Raw genomic sequence first — 24,778 nt, 5'->3', positions numbered from 1 at the left:
GGCGGCACGGCACGCGCACACTTAATTAATTTACAAATTTGCAAACAATGTCCTTTACATTTTATAAATACGTCAATTCGTGCCTATTTTCACGACAGTCCTCCCAAAAGAAGTTTTCAAAGTCTAGTTTTCAAGCTGCCATAAAATTCTACTAAAAAATTAGAGTTTTCATTATATTTCCAATACGTTTAATATTTTTTTCGTTATCGTAATCATGAGTCAATGGAATAGCATTAATGAAACCTGAAATTAAAATCAAATAAATACATATAAAGCTGGTTTAGATAGGGCTGCCAATCCTAGGCATATAATTTTACGGTAGGATTTTAATCTAAAAATACTTTTTTTTTACATTTCGACAAATTGATATTACCAACTTGTATAAGTACATACTTTATCTATTTTTATCTTCCTGTGCATGTTGTATTTTTTAATGTTTAATGCATATTATTTTTACACCCACTTTTTGACATTCTATCGATTACACCGAACAACACAAAACAATTAACGGTGCGGAGATTATTCAATCATTACTAAATTTGACCCATTGAATTTGAGTATGTATTAAATTTTATTTGAATTTTAAATTTTATTTTACTTGTCGTTTATGAGATACTAGTGGTTTTACCCGCCTTCGCTCGGAATTTGTAATATAAACCGCTTAAACATCGCTAATCTAATAGTAAACATTTGATTAAATTTATTTGAATATTCATTTGTTTTTTTTTTTTAATTGAACGTCGTGGATTCTACGGACCAAAAAAACAAGCATACATACAAAGTCTCTTTCGAAATTATATATTAGTGTTTAAAAAAATGCGCAATTTTTAAAGATTTTTGGCTTTTGCCGTGTTTAATTCAATATCTAGTATTGTCAAAAGTGAGTATTGAAATAATTAGTCCGATGTTTTTTCTGTATATTGCTATTTTTTATTGCTTTAAAATACTTATAATTAATTAACTTCGCTAATATTTTACTTTATCACGTTTATAAGGATTGGTTTTTTATGTCAATATTTTTTGTTTTATCGAAACGTACTAATTTGAGCGGTAAATGATTTTAAATTGAGTTTAAAACTAGACACAAATCGATGATGTAAGAGCGAGATGAATAGTGGAGAGCGCATCACTCCATCTCACTCGCTCACACTCTCAAATACTTGTTATCATTAGAGGTAGGATAGTCACAGTGCTATCCATTGTTCCATTGTTGTAAATCCTTTGTAAAAAAGGTTCGGCAAACCTTTAACAATGCATTTACAACCTTTGAACAATACGCGGCACCTTCTGGGTCCGGTGACTAGTTATCATTAAAGCCCGAACCCAGAAGGTGCCGCGTACTGTTCAAATTTTGTAAATGCATTGTTAAAGGTTTGCCGAACCTTTTTACAAAGGATTTACAACAATGGAACAATGAGCGGCTCCTTGGCTATCCTACCTCTAGTTATCATTGTTGAAGCGGTCCCTCAACAAATTGACAAAAGCATCCCGCTTACTATTTATCACCACTATTTGAATATGATTTCAAATTTATGTAAGTAAACGTTTACTACTATAGGTGTCGCTCAGGGGTAAAACCCATAATAGCATCATGGCAAAATATAAAAAAAATCGTATTTGGAATTACATGCTAGCATGTGTATTGAGACGAAAAATCCATATGAACAAAAGGACAACAGAAATTTAAGGCTTCAAATATAGGACGTTCGTATTTTAACCCTAGTTTAGTAATACTGAAAGCAGCAGGTATTTACCATGTTTCATATTTAACATTTTATAGATACGTAGGTGTTTTCAGTAATGTTTGTTCAAATGCTCTGTGACGCAGTTGTGTTGTTTCGAAAGCTGGTGCATTGCATCTGTCGATGCATAGAAGCGGGGTGGACCTCAAAAGACAGTTTGTTCAGTTGGTCGGAATTGGAATACATATCGCCACGATAAACACACGGAGATACCCATGTAACAATTGAATTTTTAATCAGAGTGGTGTCAACATTCCACTGAAACTAACGAGGAGGGCACACATCGCATCTTGCATTTCAAGTGTAAAGTGCTTCACAATTTCTAATATGAAAGCTGTACAAGTTCAACACGACTGTATGAATAGATACATACATACATACATAGGTGTGACGAAATCCGTCGTAAAAAGCTCGTTACTCGTTCGCCAGTTGATAATGACCAAAATAAATATGTCCATCTCACAGACGCGCTGCATTCAATATTTAGTCGTGACGTTTTGTATATTTATTCATTAGTTTAATACATATGCATGTACATATGTTTGTTTGCGTGATTTATCCAAGTTTTCAAACGTATTCATATATATATTTAAATTTTTTTACATGCAAAACTCTCATACATTAAAATAACAGTAACAATAATCTCATTTAGAGCATATGGTGTAAGAAGAACGACTTTTATAATTACATTAGTGTTGTGCCCATTGATTTCAACGGGTGGCTTCGGAAAGGAATTGATACACGAATTGAAATAAGGCTAACCTTAAAGCAGCGTCACTAAGTATTTTTAAAGAAAATCAATTTTTTTGATAAAAAAAAAATTATAACAATTTCAATGTGAGATATCCAGCGAGTTTTTTGACAAGTTTTTTTTAAATATATTCTTGTAATAATCAGAAAAAGATCTTCGACCAATGTTTTTTACCAATATGGATGTATGATATGTATACATATGGATGTGAAACTTAGAGATTGAACACCAAGATGCTACACAAGTCCAGTGCACTCAAAGAAGCATGGAACGTTGTATGCTTGGCATAATAAAGGGAGATAGAAAACGGAATTCGTGGGTTAGAAATATGTATGCCAAAGTTGTTTCATGTAATGGAGAGAGTAAATAAATTGAAATGGCAATGGGTGGGCTACGTCCCTAGAAAAACGGATGATAGTTGGACGAAAGAAGTGTTCGAATGATACCCGTAAGAATGTAAAAGAGTGCATGGAAGGTCACGGGGGTTGCTACACACAAAATCCAATGCACTCAAAGAAGTATGTCCGCTTGGCAAAACTAGGGAAGACAGGAAATATAATACGTGAGTGAGAAGTATGAGAAGAGTAGTGGATATAATAGATAGAGTGAGGTGATTGAAATGGCAATGGGCGAGCCACGTGTCTAGAAGAATGGACGAAAGGTGGACAAAAGTAGTGCTAGAATGGTACCCGAGAGAATGCAAAAGGGTAAAAGGCAGACCATAGGGAAGATGGGTACACGAAATTAGGAAAATGTGTGGAGTGAGATGGATGAGAGTTGCGCAAAACAGAGACGAATAGATTCGTGTTGGAGCGGCTTTCATCCAGTGTGGATGGTGAATGGTCTTTAGATGATGATGATGATGACGAATAATTTTATCCAGAATCAAATAGCACGGGTTCCGGAACTATGTCTCAAGCGAAAATTAACCTAAAAACTGAGGTAAATATATCTACATCAATGTAGAATTTATAAAAATTACATTTATAATTTTGAAAGCATGTAGGCATGTTTATTATATTATTATAAGAGTGCCCTGGATGATAAAGAACGTTTTATTAAAAAAAAAAAGATTTCATCATCAAAGAAGATGTGGGATGACACATTTCATATCACATGTCATGTCGCATGACCGCCAGGAACAAACATGGACCATTAAGGGACATTTTTAATCGACGCGAAAAGTTGTGATATGGTCTTTGCTTTGTTTTGTATACATTCACTTATTAGTAAATGGACACAAAATTATTAGTAAAATAATGGGAACGTGTTGTAGAAGAAATTATAAAAGTTCGAATACCTTTATGCACTTAATTGAATACATATAGGAGAATTAAAACGGTTTAAATCCAGCATATTATCATATTTTAAATTTAAATGTGATTTAATATTTTCCCCCTCATCATAAACTAGTTTTTATGAAGATACGTACCCTTGAATGTGCCACGAAATATCATATCTTGCCCGCCATGAGCATAAAGAATATTTTGGCCCGACGACTTGTTCAAATATGTTCGAGACGAGACTGTTAGCGAGGATGGTTTCAAAAGTATACCAGATAATAATAAAATTTAACGTCGATGAAACTCAAAGAAATGTGAGTAATGATAATAATGCGAATACACATAAATTTCAACCGCAACAAAAATATGCCTGTACAACATATGTATGTATACTACTGATAAATGTTTAAATCCATGTTTACAAAAATCTTTGTTGTTTTTGCGTGACTGAAAGTGTTATCTTTCTTACAGTGAGCGTAAGAATGTTATTTAACAGTGAATTTTCGCATATACGTGTTTAATATGTTGTTTGAAATTTACAATGTGGTGAGATATTGCTTAAATTAACGCAATTGAGATATTACGCGTTTCCCCGCTTTAAGATAACTTTATCGTTTCAATTTACGCTTTTATTCTTACGTACGTTTATGTATACATGCGTATAAATAAATGTAATTGTTTCGTTCTTGTTTCCTCTTATGTCATCAAATATTTGATTGGATTGGAGACCGCTTAAGCACTCTGTAATCGAGCAACATTTTTACAACCGTGTGTTGCCGAGTATTGTTGCCATATCGCTCGCTATACGAAAATATGCGGTAATACTTCAGCAATATTGTTTCTTTCCTGCTCCCTCACAAACGTTGGTCTCGGTTCTTTTATTCCTTCTGTCAATGTTTTATACACTTCTGGTAAAATATGATAAATGTATAAGTTGGATACTCTGAATAAATATTGAGAGAGTTGTAAAGTAGCAACCATTTTTTTTTCATAACGGTGTAAATTTTTTTATGTTTAATCCAATTATACAAATTAAATCTTCGATTTCAGACATGGACATTTTTGTAAAATTTTTAAACAGATAATTATCCAGTGACATGGATCCCGAAAAAGAAAGAAATGGACATTTAGAAGAATTTGAAATGTAGTGTTGGAGATGAATGCCTCGCATACCATGGACCGCAAGACGCACGAACATCTCCATCCTCTAAGAGCTGGCAGTCTCAGAGAGACTCCATAACATGTAGGAAAAGGGTTCTTTCCTACTTTGACCACGAAGAATTTGGAGAGTCTGGAGAGGATGGTAATCACCGGAACGCTGGAGGGAAGGCGAGCGAGAGGACGGTCTCCCAAGAGATGGTCAGACCAGATCAAAGAACTGACGGGATCGTCCTTTAACACTGCCTTTAACTTGGCATAGGAATGGAGGCGAATCGTCCATCAAATTCTACACATCGATGACCACGACGGTCAGCATTGAGCTAACGAGGAAGAAGAAGAACTATCGAGTTCTAATTATTGATTTTTTATAGGAGCCATCAAATCACGTATATTTAAGTTAACATTCATATTTTTATTATTTTATAAAATCACATATGCAGCAGCCACAAAGTCTCAAAAACACAAAATTTGGGCAATAATAAAACAGTTGGGCGAAAACACACAGCGATGCACGTCGCACGTGGTTTTTTTTAGATAATTTTAAACATTCGAAAGAAATGGGCTGGGCCCCAAAATGACCACGACGTGCCGTTCTTCCCTGTGTGTTTTCGCCCTAACTTATTGCCGGCAATCATTGAACATATTGCGAATGTGATGCTGAAAATGTTGCCGAGCAATATTGCTAAAAAAATTTGCTCGTTTATGATGTCGGTACATTTTATCTCATATCAAATATGTACATGTTTCACATTGGCAATAAATAAAAACGACAGAAACTTTTAGAGCGTCCCCGTTTGAAATGGGTCCGTTTCAAAAATATCCAGTTTCACAAGGGTGAGCAGTTTTTGTTGGTTTTAAACCAAAAACAGGTGGATTTTCCGAGCATCTCTGAGGCTAGAGGTCGTGCACTGCATTTCGAGTTGATTTTTTTTTGCTACCCAGAACTGAAACTGTAGGGTTACTTGAAATTAAATCACAGAGCAAATACAAAATCACACCCTCTTCCTGTTTTTTTTGGATAGATAATAAATATCGTTTTCTTATCTTGCTGCTTCGAAAATTTTTATCGCGTAAAATGAAAACATAACGACCACTTGAGGCGAAGAAAGATTATAAACGTTGAATTGGTTCATAAAGATTTAACGAAATACATTAATGTCAGACCTAATCGTTTAGATACAAAACGAAATATTGTATCTGCGCACAACTTCATATGTACCTACTATTGATACGTTCAACAATTATTTATTTTTGATAACGTTCGAATACCAACGCCTCTGGCCGATTGAAATATGTACTATGAAGAGTCGACACTCTTGAAGACAAATTCATATCACGAGCCAAATGAAATTGATTTTCCATACATATTTTATTTTGTAAGCACAAAGAGCCAGAGTAATTGGTAGGTCTGTCGATAGCTGTATTCATAGAATGGTTTGCAAAGTTTTGGCTCACTCCAATTGCGCAGTTACGTGTAAGTCAGTAAAGGGGGAGTACGCCTTTAGATTAAAAGTGAAGTAAAAAATCTTCAATGTTGTCCTTATTTATTTGGCGTCATCAGTTTCGTGTTGTGTTTCGCACATGTTTTGAAGTTTCCCACGGTTCCGAGAAACCATATGCTTGTTGTGCCTACTCCAGTGCTTGTATATGGTTTCGTCGCCACCCATCATATATGAACGACTTCACGCTCCACAATAATCAATTATCTTCAATCAAGTAGGTGTCCGTTTCACCAAATTTTATGTATTTCTATCACTCTGGAACTATAAATAAACACGAGGATGGATAAAAAAAACAAAAGCCTTGTGATTTTAAAATATTTTCAGAGCGAGCCAATTTAATTTCGCAACGCCTTAAGTTTCGAGAAGCAAATTATATTGATCAAACTTGATTTCACGCAAAAAATATCAACATAACAGGAAAAAAAGTGATCAAGCCAGTTTATAAGGATGATAATTTGAAAACAGAAGAAAAAAAAACGAAAGTGGTTACGGAATTGACAACCTTGAAACTATATAGTATGAGAGACTCGAGTTTATTATGAATAAAATGTACGTATTGATCAAACGGATTCAGTTGTGTAATTATCTGAATAGGTATTGTACTAACTTTACTGCTATGTAATACTAATAACAATGCGAGTGGTAAATAAAAAATAATATTTTTGTAGTAACGATTGTGTTTTTAAACTTTTAACCCAGTTTTGATAAGCAAACGTTGCGTTATGCTTATGACCGATAACTGCTAATGTACGATAATGCTACATTTGTACATTGTATATGGAGTATATACTTTTATCAAATGCAAAGATGGGTGTATAATTTTGTCAAAAAATCAGTGATTGACTCCAAAATGGAACTAGCACATGGGATGTGCCCCAAATATAGGGTGACCATACGTCCCGTTTTCTATATACGAGCTTTGCGTTTGTCCCGTCATTTTCTTGGAGAATGGAGAGAAGACACGAATGAGCCGTTATATTTGAAAGTGGTGGAAGTCAAGTTTTCAATTCCAAAAACACTATTTCTGTTTTACTTAATTCAAAAATTGTATCAGCAAAAAAATCAGCTAAATAGTGGACCCAGAGCGCGCCGTTCATTGTTCAATTGTTGTAAATGCATTGTTAAAGGTTCGTCGAACCTTTTTTTTTGCACTTTGCTTTGTAAATAGAGCCAAACCGCCCCGATTCCTGAATAAGCGAATTACAGGCCACCAGTACTTTCAAATCAAATCATTATATTTAATGTTTTACAAGATATCTATTTCTCGAAATAAAGAAAAATGGACTTATGCCACTTTCAATTATAGCGGCTCATATATTTCCAAATTTTTCCTTGTTTTTCCAATTAATTCATTCCCCAAAAACAAATATAATTATATACAATTATATGCAATTTTAAAGTAATATAAATATTTTATTTTATATGTTACTGAAAAAATTTATACTATTTTTGAATAAATGTAGTACAATATTATATTTAATTTTTTATCTGGTTTCATTTTCTTCTTTTAAAGAAATGTACGTTCTGATAATTAAGTACTTAAAAGAAATCAAAATTTTCAATTGTACATAATTTTTGCAATTAAAAGAAACCGAGAATATATTTTTGGAAAATTTTATTTTTATTTGTTAATTTTACATGTTTCAGAAAAAAAATTAGCGTGCGGCGCATGAACATTAAATATACTACATATTTTTTATATTGTTTCTATTATCTGAAAAAAAAAATCAAAAATTTTTCGACCATATCAATGGTTATTTGAAGGTAAAATTATATAATTTTTGGATGTGCTACACATTTTTTCATATTGTGGGGGAGACAATTATTTTGCGGAGGGTGCCGTTTTGAGTCCTGGGAAATACGGTCACCCTACCTAAAGAAGATAGGAAGATGGGGTTAGAACGATCGTAAAACTAGTTTTTGATACATAATTTAAGTACATATTCATAATTTTTTCCCGTTTTAGTTGACTAGGACTTGATGTATTTTGATGAAAAGATTGTTTTCTGTAATACTGACGAACATTTTCACATGAGTCAACCTCTTCATACCCCCAGCACCGCGTTTCGTCGTAATTATAGTGCATTCTTCGAGGTTCATTTACTTTTTTTGATTTTATTTTAATTTTAAGCGAGTGTACGCATGGACCAACGCCGAGACATTTTTACGCTTGCCTTTTATTTTTAGTTTCATTTTTATATAGTACATATTCCGAGAAAAGGAGAGCTCCACAACAATTGATCCGTCTATTTTTCAATCTGCGCTAAGAAGGTCGTTAAGGGGTTTTTAATACCACCAAATCGGTTCAGACACGCCGTCTTGGCCAGGATAATGGGTCAAATTTCACGCTGTAAAACTCGCATGACACACACTTTGCTCTTCCTATATATCGTATGTAACCATAGAAGTAGTACTTCTATGTATGTACATACATAAATCGCATGCACGACACTCCTGGTTAACATATTTTATATTTTTGTCGGCGATTGCAAATGAGCAAGTTCGGCGGTTTCAAAAAGACCGAAATCTCTTTCGGCTTGTCCTGATATATGACACCCCTAATAAAAATTGACATTTCCACTCATTTTCGAGCGTGTATTACTTCGGCCTATTTCTGAAGTAGGATAGTTTGAGAAAATTGCCATGGGTCATAAAACGATGTGAGGAACGCAATAATCCCTCATTTCTTTTCTGTCCTGTCGAAAGAAAGCCGACGAGGTTGCACGTGCAGCTAAAACGGAAGAACACAATAAAAACAACATCTTTGTCCTGTAGCTTTCTTCTCAGTACAGCATGCTAATAAATAGCTAATAGAAGAATTTTCAAATCATGTCTAGATCCCTTCAATCCAACGCACTCGATCATTTTTTTGTTACATTTTGACAATTATAATTTGTTTTTTACCAAATCAATGATAAATGCATATCGAACTTTTGTCTCTCTCTTCTGACTTTCCGTCTTTCACTTCGATGGCTCGGTTTTAGACGATACTTTAGTTAGAAATGACCATTCTATGCATTCTACTTCTATGTTTGTAACGAATAACTGAACTTTTAATTAATTAAACCATTATTAAGATTTTAATAAATCTCACTTAATTGAAATTGGAATCGTCTCGATTTAAATTATATCAATAATTCGATATATTTGTATGTACACTGTCAGTTGCTATGACAAAAATTTATTTTATAATGAATGTAAGTTGAAACTACATATGTATATACATACATATACTAGCTTTGTATTCACTGCAGTCTAACTAATAGCATTCTTATAGAACAGCATTATAATAATTGTTTGCTGTCAAACAAAAGAATTTGTTCAATTTTTGACGAAGAATAACTTATCAATAAAAAACAGAAGAAAAAACGCAGTTTTACAAACAAAACAAAGTATGCGCGAAATGTAAGTACATAATTATAGACCATTCTCCGCATATACTGAAAATAAATGTTTAGTTTTCAATAGACTATAAGAGTTAAATTTCCGAAATAAAAAAAAGTTACATCAATCACGTATTGATGCTGAGGAACTATGTTGCTAGAAGGTCTTGCTTTTTATTGCCTTTGTAAATTTTAAATGTTTCAGCCCAACAAAAAACTAGGAAGTTTTTATTGTAGGAATTGAAAATTAGCACCATCGTTTTTTTAGAACTTGCTGACTCTTTGAAAATCACCTTTTTCTCTATTCATACACTGCTCTTCAGCTTCAAATAAAACACAAAGGAAGTGCATACTTTCAAAGTTTCCGAGAAGGGGTAAGAAAATGGTCTGCAATAAATAAAAATATCACAACTGAAATGACAACATCGTGCACAATTTGAAATATGACGAACACATGTTTTAACTTTGTCACGGTACAGTTGAAATTATAGTTAAAACGAACGAAATTTTTTTGAAATAATGATTTTTACTTTAACGACTGGCCATAAAATCGACGCGTATAGAATTGAGTTTCGGAAACATATACATATATTATATATATATATATATATACAATACAATGGCATCATCTATGAATGTATATTTCGAGATAACAAAAAACCGTCAAAAATTTATTTTTAATTTTTTTATGAAATGTAATAAAAATTAGTTACGCAATTAAGTAAAAGTACACAAAAGCAAACTTACGTATTGTATTTTGCAGGTGTTGGTTTGTTTTACAATCCTTTCAAGTAAGTAAATAGGCATTGAAATGTTTTCAACACAAAGGAAATACGTACATTATATAGATTGAAAAGTATGAATCTTTACACAGAATTGATCTAATTGAAGTCTATAAAATTATAAATAACCATTACAATTGTCCTATGATAAACCTCCTTATGTTTAACAATAACACTCATCTGAGAGGTCATGTGCTCTGACTCCAAAAAGATATTTACTACAAAATAATTAGAGAACCCTTTTTTTTTCAAATTGAGAGGTTAAAGTTTGGAATAGACTATCAAATGAATTAGTAGCTTCTAGTAACTTAAACCTTTTTATAAAAATATACTTGATGATTTCCTTAAAATAAATGGGTTTTTGAAGTTCTTCCCTTTTAAAGTTAAGTTCATTTTTTGTATTTTTTTTTTTTTTCGTCTATTTTTAATATTTCCTTTTGTTTTCGATTTGTATTTTTATTTTATTATCTTATTTAATATTAGTATTTATGTATTACTGTATACTTATTATAAAACCTCTTGGGTCCATCGGCTTTGCCGCCTTTCCCAAGTATTCAATATATGTATAAATATATGCTATACAGTGTATATTACATATGTAATATATGAGTAATTACATATGTAATATACATAGTATAATATGAGTATCACAATTGTTAAAAAAAATGATTAATTTTCAATGACGATTCGTTGTACATTTTACAGGTGAGTTAGAATTATACGTTGACATACATATGCAGTAGGTACATTATTATGCATTTGACAATAGAAGGTTCCCCCAAGAACCTTTTGTAAAATGTACATAATTTGTCATGCCAGGTTACCTGCTCCTATCATGTTCATATTTATTCAGGATGCGCATTCTCATTTGAAAAACTGTATTTTTTGTACACTGACACGAATTTAAAATCCGATGATTTTGTCGTGATATATGTAATGCGTCACGGAATTTTGGCTGCAAGTGCGTTAGAAGTGCACAGTTCAAGCAGTGCACAATGCACCTGTTTCACAGAGCAATAGGGGAGTTTTTCAATAGCGAAACCAACACAACGAATACATACATAATCCCAACGGTGAACCATTTCAGGGATAGCTCAGATAAAAGCAAATGTCTACAAAAACAGATTTTCGATGTGGGTGTATGTGTGTGTGTGAGGACCGCAAGGGGAGGCTGGCTCGGGCACAAAGATCAAACAGGGTACAAAAAAAAATAACACTGCATAACCTTGAAATGGTTCTCGGTCCGTTTTGGGATCCTTATTTTCTTTGACGCATGGTTGTAGCTCGTACTACAAAATATTTATATTTATTTATTCCATACAACAGCTAAATTCACTTGATTTGTTTTATATGTTAATCTGTCTAGCAAAAAGTAAAATGAATATTCAAATTTCAATAAAAAAAATAGAAACACATTGAAAAGTAAATCATTAAAATCATTACATTCAAGAAGTCCCTGTTGGAAACGTAATCTAAAATAGAAATCAAATTGACGAATTTAAGTATGTAATGCTTTTTTGTAATCTGCCCTGCGAATTTACAAACTGTGATAAAAACAGGAATGTTTTTAAATCCAGCTTGACGGATTCATTCGAGATCTAATGATTTATTTTTTTTCTTAGTAGTATGCAGAGCCATGCAACCAGGACAAAATAGTCAAAATTTAATGCAAATTTTAAATGAGTGCGATGAATTCAAGATATTTTCACAAAATGGACCATTTAAACGTCCTTCGATTAAAAACGAATACATACTTAGTGCTATTTCTTTTTAATTTGTTTAGCTAATCATATTTTACATACATTAATATATTATGCTAAAAAAATCACATTTATATTTTTCAAACATGAATAAAACATTTTTTTCAGAATACGTGTCTTTTTTTTGTCATTATAGCATATGTATAATACATATGTATATCATCTATGGTTCGGTTATAATTCCGCAAAAAGGGATCTCGCGCAAGTCACTAAAATCTCGTTCACGGAACATCTGGCACTCAAGTTCTCGTTAGTACAATATTTCGCGTGTGTCAGTTTCGATTGATGGAGTTTTGGGTGCCAGATTTTCCGTGATAGAGATTTTAGTGACCGTACGTAAGATCGCTTTTTGCGGAATAATCACCGAACCCTCAATTTTATCGCCTCGACTGATATATTGTATATGTATATGTGAAAGCTAGAAAGAACTTTTTGTTTTATATGGAACTATCGGTGTTTATTTCTATTATCTATAGGTGTCTGGCATCCGATTCGATGTATTTCGGTTTCTATCATTTACTTTTTAAGAATCGAGCATTCGTGTGCGATGAATGCTGGACATCTTTTTTATAGCTTGCTGATCCAACTGCGTACCAAAATTTGAGTAAAAAACACGTAGCGCGTTTCAGCCGTTTGCCAAGTGCGTTTTGGAAAGCGTTTTTCCTTTGTTTCTATTTCGGTGTTTGTTCCAACGGCTTTTCCCAGAGCTTTATTTAACCTTTAACGTTCGCGGCGGGAGATCGCCTCGCTTTAATGTCACTTTTGCGTGAAATTTTGCACACTAACGACGCCTATGCACATTTTTTATCCGGTGCGTGCTCTTTTGGCACGTTCACTATACTCGGAGGATCAAAATACTGATAAAAAGAAACGTGTGCAGATTTAATATATTATACTCGTAAAATTATAGCTACAAGTGCGCCGCAATATGGTGACCGTGAACCGGTCCATTAAAAATTTCGAGATAAGTTCGCAGTTTTTTCCTCTTCCGAGGTTTTTTCTCTCTATCGCGAACATACACCGACAAGTTCCACTAACGCCGTTTTACAACGAATAAATATGTTCAGTGAAATGTTATATAGTACACCCATGGTGGTCTAAAAGCCTCTGAGGCGAAGAGGTCCCTTGCATGTTTCTCTCTGGCAACAGGTTGCTCACAAAATACACCACATAATATTTCTTATTCATATTTCATTTTGCTGATATATTTTGTGTCTACATATGTATATATATATATACGTTACAGTGAAATTGTTATTGTCAGTGAATTTAAAATATCGCTAATGAAATTAGAATTTCTCCAACTTGGGTAGTGAGTATGGATTTAACAATAGAATTACAAATTCCCTACTCAATGTTAGAGAAGTAAATAAATCGTAAATAAATGCGCTAAAATGTTAAATGAAAATTAAGTCTTTTGGTGATATTAATTCATACGTATATTTCAATAATGTAAAGTTGACTAGATCATACGAAATCTGAAGTCGCACAGCATCATTATTTGAAATATTTTTAAGGATATGTCATCTAAATATGTTCAAATTTTGTTATTTTATTAACAGAAAGTAATTTTGTATGATTTAGATATTTAATAGTGAACCAGATATTGAACAAAACACCAATGATTGTATGGTTAATCTTTATTTTGTTCAATTCGAGATTTGTTAGTCGCTATAATTTGGGATAAATGTACATAAAAGCGTCATCAAAAACCTGACTTTTATGCTTGCGAGATATCAATTAATTACTGAATTGTAAGCGTAATGAAAATACCTAGTGAATTCGTAGTCGAATATGAATTCACTGAAACGTCAGTGTAATTATAATTTCACTGTAACTCACATATATATTTATACACTTTAAAATACATATTTTAAAAAAGGAGTGTCTTGTCTATTTTTTCTAATTGCATTATTATGTTCAAAATAACGTTTCAAAACCTGCATTAACCGATACAAGATGAGATTAAAAATTCAGTAGAATAGAACAAATTCAAGGTTAGATACAAAACTAAAATCTCCACACATTTAGTCATTAGTGCATAAAGAAAAATTGCATTTATGATAACTTGCCTTTTTGAAACATAAATTATTTTGTAAAATAATTAATTCCATTTTATTTAATTATTCCCCAAATGATTCAAGAGTGTGAAAAAAAATGGTAAATTTTATGATCTGAAAAAAACGTTGATAGAAATTTTGAACGCCAAATTAAATCTGTGTATCATTTATGCAGAAAATAATCAAGATTTTTAAAGGCAATTGCGATTTAATGTATGCAGTGGCATTTTATGTTTCATTCTAAAGTTTTATATTTGATAAATAAAGCAAAACAAAAAAATCCAACAATTAAAATCGGCATAATTGGTTTTAGTGATGACGTTTGGATATGAAACTTGGACATTGAACGTCAAGTTGCTACACAAAGTCCAATGCACTCAAAGAAGTATGGAACGTTGTATGCTTGGCATAACGAGGAAAGACCGCAGGGAAGATGGGTAGACGAAATTATGAAAATGTGTGGGGTGACATGGATGAGAGTTGCGCAAAACAGAGACGCGTGGAAGCGTGTCAGAGAGGCCTTAATCCAGCAGTGGATGGTGAATGGCTGTAGACGATAATGATGAATTGGTGTTGGCGGTGATGACCATGAGTCATCACTAGAGGTAGGACCAGAAGCGTGGTTTTTGCAGGAAACAGATCCTTTTGGGTCTATTTTCCAGGAAACAGGGAAAACTACAAAGCTAGAGATCATAAAAAAAAGTTCGTCATAAAAATGATCAAACCACGACGAACAATGAACAATGAACGGCGCAAAGTTGGTGCGCTCTTTAGTCAACACTAGAGGTAGGACCGGAAGCGCGCCGTCTATTGTTCCATTATTGTAAATTCTTTGTAAAAAAGGTTCGGCAAACCTTTAACAATGCATTTACAACATGTGAACAATAGACAGCGCGCTCTGGGTCCGCTCTTTAGTCATCACTAGAGATCAGCGCCTCATTGCGCAAAATGGGTTCCTATTGTAAATTTCTATAAATTTACAATAGGAACCCATTTTGCGCAATGAGGCGCCGAGCTCTGGTCATCACTGATGACTTGCGCAACACAACAAATTTCGAATGATACATATATATTGAAATTTCGGTACAATATAATGCAAATGTTTTGAAAACCAGCCTGTAGCAGTCGAGGAAAAGTTTTTTTAACTGATTTTGTTATACAAGTGCTAGTTGGTCGGCCCACAACCCCGCTAAGCGTATCACAATATGAAGATTTAACTATAGACAAATGCAGATGCGATAATGTGTCGTAATAAAGTTCATATTTAATCGTCTATTACGCACTACTCGTGTTATACGAAAGAACAGCGGGTATTTATCGTCGAAAATCAGCCGGGATATTATTTGAACCCTTTTGAAACCGAAGCGCATCGTGAAACTGATGCAGTTTCTCGAGTGCATTTTATACACATGTATACGAGTTTCGAAACTGGTTTAGTCTCGCCCGAAACGTTCTCTCGCTTTTGTGCTACTACTTTTTGTGGATTTTACTTTTTTGGTGATTTGCAATCCCGATGCGTCTACTACAACTCACTGCACCGCACTCGATGCACCGAACGGGTTTCACGCAACGAAAAACGCGAAAATATCCGTCCAAATTTTACTGACAACATTGCTGAGACAGCCCTCTTTGTAGTTCATTATGGAATCTTTGTTTATTGGGGTGAAATTGAGTCGGGAAGTCAAAAGCAATAAACATGATTTGAAAGGCGAGGGGATGTTTGGTTCTAACGTTTAACGATATGTGTATGTATGTATGTATGTGTGCATGGAAATACATACATATCCATTAGTTAATTTTAACCAGGAAACGGGCATGAGAATTTCATGTCGTACCATGCGGGTGGGTTCTGGTCAACCCTCGCATAATATAATGCATGTAAGCGAATATATTTAATAGATTATAAACAGTCGTACAAATGTATCTATTATTAATTTGATATGGTTATACGTATTCATCCGATTTCATAAAGGTGGATAAGAAAAAAATTAGTCAGCATACGTAGCATTATGAAGGAAAATTTTTAGCTCCAGTTTATGTCGTTTTTCTATATATAATGATGGATCAAAATATATCTGGTGTGTGTTTAATGTTCATATATTTTTGTGTCTGGATCAGTCAACACGTGCTTTAAAAAAAAAAAGATACATAGAAATTGACACCTTATTTGCAGAAGAACCAGGACTTTGGAATCGGATCACAATTTACCGACTCTGACTCCAACTTGATCTGAATTTTAGTAAGATCGACTTTTCTTGCCAACGTATAAAATTGTTAGTAGTAAAAATAATAGCGATTTCCAAAATATAAACTATTAAGTAAAAAAGAAAAAAACTTGTAGCCATAGAACAATGTTATTCTATATCTGTGCACGTAGACCAATTTTTTGAATTATTGGTAATGAATAATGATAAATAAAAATAAAAAGTAATTACATTAATGGTGTATCTATATGAATTTCATGCACAAATAAATCAATGCGAAAAATGAGAAAAAAGTATTAGACAGCCGTGAATGCAAAGATTTTTTTTATGACTAGTGAAAGACCCGATGAAAATTTCATTTCATAAGTAAAAACTACTTAACTACTTACATATAAACAATATAAAACAGCAATATAAAAAATAATTTAATAATTAAATTAATTTTCAAAAGATGGCGCTAAATTCTCGTGACTCTATTTTCCAAGAGGAAATATTGATAGTAAACAATATTTATATGTATACAAGTTTTTTCTTGATTCTACGAACCAAAACTTACTTACATATGTACATACAAACTCTCTTTCGGAATTATATATTAGAAGATGTAATTTAAAATCACGATTTTTATAAAAAATAAACCAAAAGGTTTCTGAGAAAAACATAAAAAACCTCGATTCTCTAGAGTAAAAGTACTACTTTCGGTTCAGGTAAAAATATTAAAAAAATATTAGGTTATAGAATTTATAATTTATATTACATGTAAAAAAATTTAGTTCGATTCAGTTAGCGGTTTGGAAGATAATTGAATTCAAAAACTTAAAAAAAAGAGGACACTTATAAGGGGAGGTACCATTTCCGGTCATTTTAAAAATTTAAAAAAAATTTACGACGTGTCGATAAGAATTTCAGTAACGATACCAAGTTTCAGTTCGATAGGACTAACGGTGTTCAAAAAATCCCCAAAATACACAGACACACACATTTTTTCTAGATCATGAAAACGTGATCAGTAATCGATTCGAATCAGTCAAAATCTCAAGTTCGAATTTTCGCATGATCACAAAACTTCATCTATTGTTACTACGTACATAGATAAAGTAATTATTAAATTAAAATTTTTTAGTGGATTTACTTCAATAAAATTGGAGACTCTAGTTGACACATACCGTAATACTATTAATCAATGAAAATAATAAAGAGTTGGTTGATTTTTTACGACTTCTTCTCCGACTCAGACTTCGACTCCGATTTTGAACATTCGAGGAGATACTGTTTGATCTACTACATATGTGCATACATATGTACATATATGGAGGTTACTAATTCAGACACAGAGGTAGTGAGTGATACAGCAAACATTATCGAACAGTAAAATCTAAATTACATTCAATATCAGGGGACGAATAATTAATACTGATATTCTTATACTATACTAGCTTTATTACCCGGCTTCGCTCGGTATTTGTAATATAAACCGCTTAAACATGACTAATCTAATAGTAAACATTTTATTAAATTTATTTGAATAGTTTTATTTTATATAAATTTAGTTGAATACTCATTTATTTTTTTTTTATTAAATTAACTGTCACGAACTAACAAACATATATAGTAAGTCTGTTATAAAAAAATATATGTACAACCCCGGGGTCTGCGCCCCCTAGGGCTCCGGCCACGGCGTCTGCGCCCGCTAGGGCTCCGCCCATGGCGTCTGCGCCCCCTTGGGCTTCGCCCTCGTCGCCTACGCCCCCGAGAACTTCGAATCCTTTGAATAGGAAAAAAGTTTTTTAAAAACATACCTCTTATTATTTTGAATAAAAACACCAATATATTTTTTTACTACCGCCATCTATGTTTAAAACTAATAAACAAACGTCAACGGTAAACGTCACCGAGTATCTCGCCGGGCAGATTTGAAAAGCTTCTTAAACGATATTTTATCTCTATCGTAATGGCGGTAAACGGACTACTAGTCATATGTAAACCAGTCACAGGACAACCGGTCGCTCTAGATCGGTCACACGTGATCAGCCGTCACACTAAAACTGATTACACCCTAAAACTGGTCACGAGAAAACTGGTCACACCCTAAAATCGGTCAACCAGTTTTCTCGTGACCGATTTTAGGGTATGACTAGTTTTATCGTGACCAGTTTTAGTGTGACGGGTGATCACGTGTGACCGATCTAGGGCGACCGGTTGTCCTGTGACCGGTTCACATTTGACTAGTAATCACTAGAGGTAGGATAGTCACAGTGCTATCCATTGTTCCATTGTTGCAAATCCTTTGTAAAAAAGGTTCGGCAAACCTTTAACAATGCATTGCCCCTTCTGGGTCCGGTGACTAGTAATCACCGAACCATTAAGGTTGGAGGATCCATTTACTTATATTGATGACCAAAATGAGCAATATGGCAAAGTATGAAAACGATCGGATAAGAGGCAAACTTTTTCCTGAATTGTAATCGTAAGTGAAACGTAAAGGAGGTATGTATGTAAAAAAGCGAATTATTTGTTCGACGACGTCAGAACAATAGACTGTCGACTATTAATTAAATTGACGAAAAATACATAGGTACATACATACAAAGATACGAACATACATACGAACAAACTTTAGCGTTTTATATGTAAGATGCGTAGCGAATTTACGATTTGACGTGCTTTTGAATTTAAATTTGCCGCCGTTGTAAAATATGGGGTGAGAGAAGGGGTAAGTCTGGACGGTTCGATGAAATCGGACTTGCGCACAAAATATCCTCTTCATCCTCCACATATCGAACAGATGCGCTAGTCACCGGAAAGTCGCGGATAAAACCGGGTTTTTCACGCACGTCAAACCGGAAGTGCAGCGGCCGCCTGACGTCAGACTCATTTTACCAAACGGTACGAACCAGGAAATACATAGTGATATTTGTGCAAGTATGCGGATAGCGCTGATCAATTTTCATCACTTGTTAGGGTCGAAATGCTGCTGCTGTTTGGATATCGATCAAAATGCGCTACAAACATTAAATTACATATTCCGAACGTAATTGTACCTATTCAGTGTACGAAATCAACACGTTCGTTACTGACGATGTTTGGTTTTCTCACTTTTCATTTAATGTCGCGTGCGATTTGTAAATTTCCGCGTTGAAATGAGTGTTCGTAAATCGTAAATCAAAGTAATTTTATAATATTATGACGAGGTAATAAAAAGCTCTAACGGTGAATTCAATACAATATTTACCTACATATACTAAAATTGGAAACTGTACGTTACAATAAATGCATAACATTTTCACACACTTATTAGAAACTACCGTAGTTGTATTTATGACTCATAATAAGTAAATTTTATAGCCGAGTGGTTTCATGATCTATGAAAGATATAAAACATCAGAAATTCTGGTTCCGTGATTATTGGTTACAAAGCGCTCGCCCAAAAGTCACTAAAATCTCTATAACGGAACATCTGGCAGCCGAAAAGTCCATCATACTAACGATAACTATCATACTAATGAGAGCTGGAGTGCCAAATATTCCGTATCCGCGATTTTCATGGCAAAAATTGTCTTTTGGGCGGTCGCAATGTGACTAATAATCCAATTACCGAAATTTTACCTTTAAGTATGGTAAAGAGAAGTGTGTAATATAAATATGCTAAAACATATAGGTCAGATGTATAATTTATGGTTGGTGATACAGTGGAGTGAGTGAGGGTATCAAAATGAAGATAGGATGGCAGATGGACAAGAGATATATTCAAGGGAGTGTATCTAGATTTTGAGTAGGAAGTAAGTGTGTTAGAAAATGTGTGGAATCAGATCAAGTGTCGCCCAGAAAAAAAAAATGGAAGGGTATTAGAGAGGCCTTTATATAGCAATGAATCGTGAATGACTGATTAGTTGTAATATAATTTAAATTTGACCAAAAAGTTTAACCAATATTGACTATCTAATTAACAGCTAATAAATTATCAATTTCCATATTGAGACACCTCATATTTGATGAAAATTTTGAGAATTTTAGGTTTTTCTTTCTAAGAAGCAAACGTTAGCCGGTCAATTAACATTTGGCAATGTCCAAATTTTAGTATTGCGAAATAGTTTAAAAATCCAAAATCTTCAGATAACGTTAAAAACCTTATGATCACTTTCATATATGAGTACAGAAACTACAAAAAAATCTATGTGTACCTCTTCGGCTTCTCGATGAGTTGATCAGCAGAATTTACATTGTGAATTAGATGTTGACACTTTTAGATCTGAAAAGATTTAATTAAGTAGTGGATTTAGTATGTAGTTTATGTACATACAGAGGTATTTCTCATGAACATATAAAAATCAAATTTTATATAATTATTTTGTTTATTTACATATTTAAATAGTGTTATCAAAAAATTAAAAGCAGTTTAGATTTGACCATTTTTTTTATCTTTATAAATAAGTTTATCGTTTTTCCAAGTAAAAAATTCAATTTTATCATATTTCTTAGACGTTAATAGCTCTATAATGAAAATATTTTGATCAATTTTTTTTTTACTACTTATTTATTTACATATTTATGTGTAGCTTTTATTATAATTGTGTTAATAATGAATGAGCAGGTTCAAGATGTACAAAACGGTGAGGCAAGGCGAGAACAGTCTGCAGTATACGATACTGCCGCAGACTGAAGAAGTGCTTTCGAATAGCGGTCTTAAAGGCAAAGGCAGAGATTACAGCCCGTCAACTCATGTCAGAAGAATGAGTAAAAAGTTAATGGTATATTATGTGGCCATTATATTTTTTGGTCTATTACTGGTATTTGGAACTCTTTTGTTTGCTCTCATCCTGAGCGGCATAATGCCCATCGACTTACCAAATCATATCAATTCTGTCAAACACGAACAATTGTCTGCTAAAAATACCACTCCATGCTCAACTGTACAACCCGATAAAAGTCCTACGAGAAAGAAGGAATTGGCGCATGATATGAAGTTATCACAAGAGACGAGTACACATAAATCGCTTAGTATGACTCTCAACAAGACTACCGTTCAACAGAATGAAAATAATACAGTAATTCCAGTCGAAACTGTTCTTATAGTTACATCTCCACCTACTACAATTGCTCCAAATCAAACTGTAACAACCGAGCAAGCTTGGATAATGCCAGCTTTGAAACGGCTCCAATTGTCCACCACGCCTACCCCAACACCAAATACTGACGTCGTTAAGCTGAGTACTCTGACGACTATAGAAAAGCTATCTTCGCCTTATTCTCATCAAAGAGAGAGTAATAATGATTTGATGCTAGGACACGATCAGATAAAGTGGCCTGATTACGAGGGTGACGATGATGAAGACTATGATATGACCAAAACTCCCATGACTACGTCCACATCAACTACAAATCAATCCACAACAACGATAGTATCTACAGTGAACGCCAATGTAACAGATGCTATTAAAATAGTTCAAAATAAGACAGTTGCAGACAACGATTCAAAGGACAAGAATAAAAGTAAAATGGACGCAGTGAAGTACATGGAAATGAAAGAACACATTTTAGATGATGACGATGAAGATTATAAAGAACCTTTGGCTGATGAAGATGATGTTTCTGAGCAGACAGGAAACGACGATGTGAAAATGTCACAGACAAAGTCGTCATGGTTACAAACAAGGTGGCCTTTTGTTGATCCGTCGTCTTACTTCCAATGGACGGTGAGTTACATTTGGTTACATTAATTAGATAGATGGATATTTTTTAAACTTTAAGATTGATTATTGTTTATAGGGTTATAGTGCTCGAGATAACTTATTGCTACCAGCAATTCTTTCGGCTGCTTTGTCCGCACTGCTCGTCTTAGCCATTCTGTGCTATGCTCTTCGCCGAAGACAACGTTGTAAGAGGAGGATTCAAGAGATAGGGGTATAATTCCCATATAACATTTTATTCGAATATATTTTGTTAATAGTTAATTGTTTTAAGTAAAAATATGTTTGTAGAATTTAACATCGGATTTGCAAGCAGAAGACAATGCAATATTACTGACGGCTGAAAATCCATCTGAAGAGGATTAATACTGCAGAAGTTCAGCATTTATATTTTACTATTAACAAAGCCTATTTATTATACATTCATATAATATCTATATAACATATGAGCGTTTTTATTTGCGCTTCGGTGATAAAAATGGTGTCATTGGCAATGTAGCAGTTTCATCTTCATTTAACTAAAGTATTTCATTTTGAGGGGTAGTATTAAAAAAAAAAAATGATGAATATATTTTCATATTTATTTTAATTTATTTTTCCACTCGGTAAATCAGTATTTATTCTTAGTGAGAAACAGAATACTTTTTGATATACTTACTGAAATTATTCAAATTAAAAAATATGTATACATGTATTACATACGATTGAAAATGTAGTTGATTAAAAAGCATTTTTTAAATTAAAAACGGAAAATTGGATAAACTTTTTTATATAAATGATTCGCTTGCATTGGAACTGTTAAACACAAATGATTGAAGTTCGACAAGAAATGTATGCACATACAATTTAAGGATTAATTATATTCAACGACTTCATATTTTGTCGATAAGAAGGGTGGGTCATCGTTTCATTCATCATCAAAACTAAATCACACTAACATTGTTCAATAAATTATTCAAAAAGCGCACATATAAATCGCATTTATTTGTGATTGTGTAGATGTCACAATTTTGTAATGTATGTAGTGTGAATACGTGCTAAAGGTAGTTTTGAAAATTGACTGAAAATGCTTAAAAGAAAGTGAAATAAGTATTATTATAAAAAAAAAATATATTACATAAATAACCTACTCGTACATATGTTAATACTCCTAGGGTTATTGATAAATCTTATTTGTTAAGTTTGAGGTTGGTTTTTTTTAATGAAATGTTTTGGATAGCTTAACACTTCCAGATTTATTATAATGATCAAGATAAGTTCTACAATATACTCTGAGCTTTCTTATGAATAAACTGACTTCCGTTTAATATTTAACAGCGTTTGCTGTGAAGAAGAAAGTGGTCTTGCCTCCAAGAGGTACATACACATACATATGTACATAGTTACTTGAAACATCAAATTTGATAAAACTATCTATGTGTATATTGATAAGATTATGTTGGTATTTTTATTTCCAGATCTCAAATATTACCATTAGGGGCAGTGGCGGAACTCCCCCCCCTCCGAAAAAATATCAGGGACTCGCTTATTTAAATAATATATAAAAAATAAAAAAATGTAAAATAACCATAAAAAATTAAAGATTTTGGAAAGATTGTTATAAAAGAAAAAAATGCGCCACAAGTCAAAAGATTTCTTCAAATATATATGTACATTTGAGATTTTATTTATTTTAAATTTGTTCTTTTGTCTATTATATTTGTCAGTTCTATTTCGCCCCCCTCCTCATCTTGGGCCCTATTTGTCTTATTATGGCACTGGTATCTAAAAAAACAGAAATTGGTAGTTAATTACTTATAATTAGAGTCATAGCTAGGGTAGATTGCACCCGAGGTCAAACATATTATTGTCGCCCCCCCCCTCTATTCCTTATTTATCTATTATTTTATATCATACGCCAAGTAAACAAATAAATTAAACTTCAAAAGAATAAAATGAATTGAAAGGAAATTATAGTCATTTTCATAAATACATAGATAGGGCGAAAGGCAATCGTCTACATTAAAAAAAACAAGAATTGTAAAATTTCAGATCATAATCAACACTTTAAAATCATTAAAAAAAATCAGTCAATCTCTAAATTTTGTGCATGGGATCAACTACCCCCCCCCTGCCCCCCCCGCGTTACAGCCTTGCTTACAATATAATGAACATTATGCCAAATTAAAATTGCAGACGATAAAAAACAGGCAAATACATAAAAAATACAAAACTTTTACAACAAAAAACAAAATTTGAAAATAGCAAACAGCAATTAAACAAATTCAAATTAAAAAAAGCAAAGAGCAACAATTTTACAATCAAAAAAATAAATTGAAGAAAGCTATTACAGAATAATATATGAAAAAATATGATTATTTAATATAAATAGGCCCTTTTCTGCCCCAGTCTCCCCGCCACCTAGTTCCGCCACTGATCAGGGGTGTTAGTCACTTTCTTAATTATTTTAGTAAAAAAGAAATG

At 33.1% G+C, this 24,778-nt stretch overlaps 1 protein-coding gene across 1 annotated transcript; it reads left to right on the top strand.

The window, feature by feature from the left end:
• Positions 1–1,980: 1,980 nt before the first annotated feature.
• LOC143909863 (uncharacterized) lies at positions 1,981–23,857 on the top strand. The gene is made up of 4 exons (XM_077428107.1): positions 1,981–2,045; positions 21,220–22,321; positions 22,395–22,529; positions 22,607–23,857. The coding sequence occupies exons 2-4, from the start codon at positions 21,227–21,229 to the stop codon at positions 22,679–22,681; spliced, it is 1,305 nt and encodes a 434-aa protein (XP_077284233.1). The 5' UTR covers positions 1,981–2,045; positions 21,220–21,226; the 3' UTR covers positions 22,682–23,857.
• Positions 23,858–24,778: the final 921 nt, after the last annotated feature.

Source organism: Arctopsyche grandis, chromosome 1 (assembly GCF_051622035.1).
Source record: "Arctopsyche grandis isolate Sample6627 chromosome 1, ASM5162203v2, whole genome shotgun sequence".
Lineage (NCBI taxonomy): Eukaryota > Metazoa > Arthropoda > Insecta > Trichoptera > Hydropsychidae > Arctopsyche > Arctopsyche grandis.
The sequence above is the reverse complement of the archived record's forward strand: the minus strand, read 5'-3'. Positions and strand labels throughout refer to the sequence as shown.

What these genes read in the sequence shown, in the direction of transcription:
- LOC143909863 (XM_077428107.1), top strand. Translation starts at nt 21,227, where the DNA reads ATGTACAAAACGGTGAGGCAAGGCGAGAACAGTCTGCAGTATACGATA. An exon ending in CGTCTTACTTCCAATGGACG is followed by an intron (nt 22,322 to 22,394) that starts GTGAGTTACATT and finishes TATTGTTTATAG; the next exon opens with GGTTATAGTGCTCGAGATAA. An exon ending in GGAGGATTCAAGAGATAGGG is followed by an intron (nt 22,530 to 22,606) that starts GTATAATTCCCA and finishes ATATGTTTGTAG; the next exon opens with AATTTAACATCGGATTTGCA.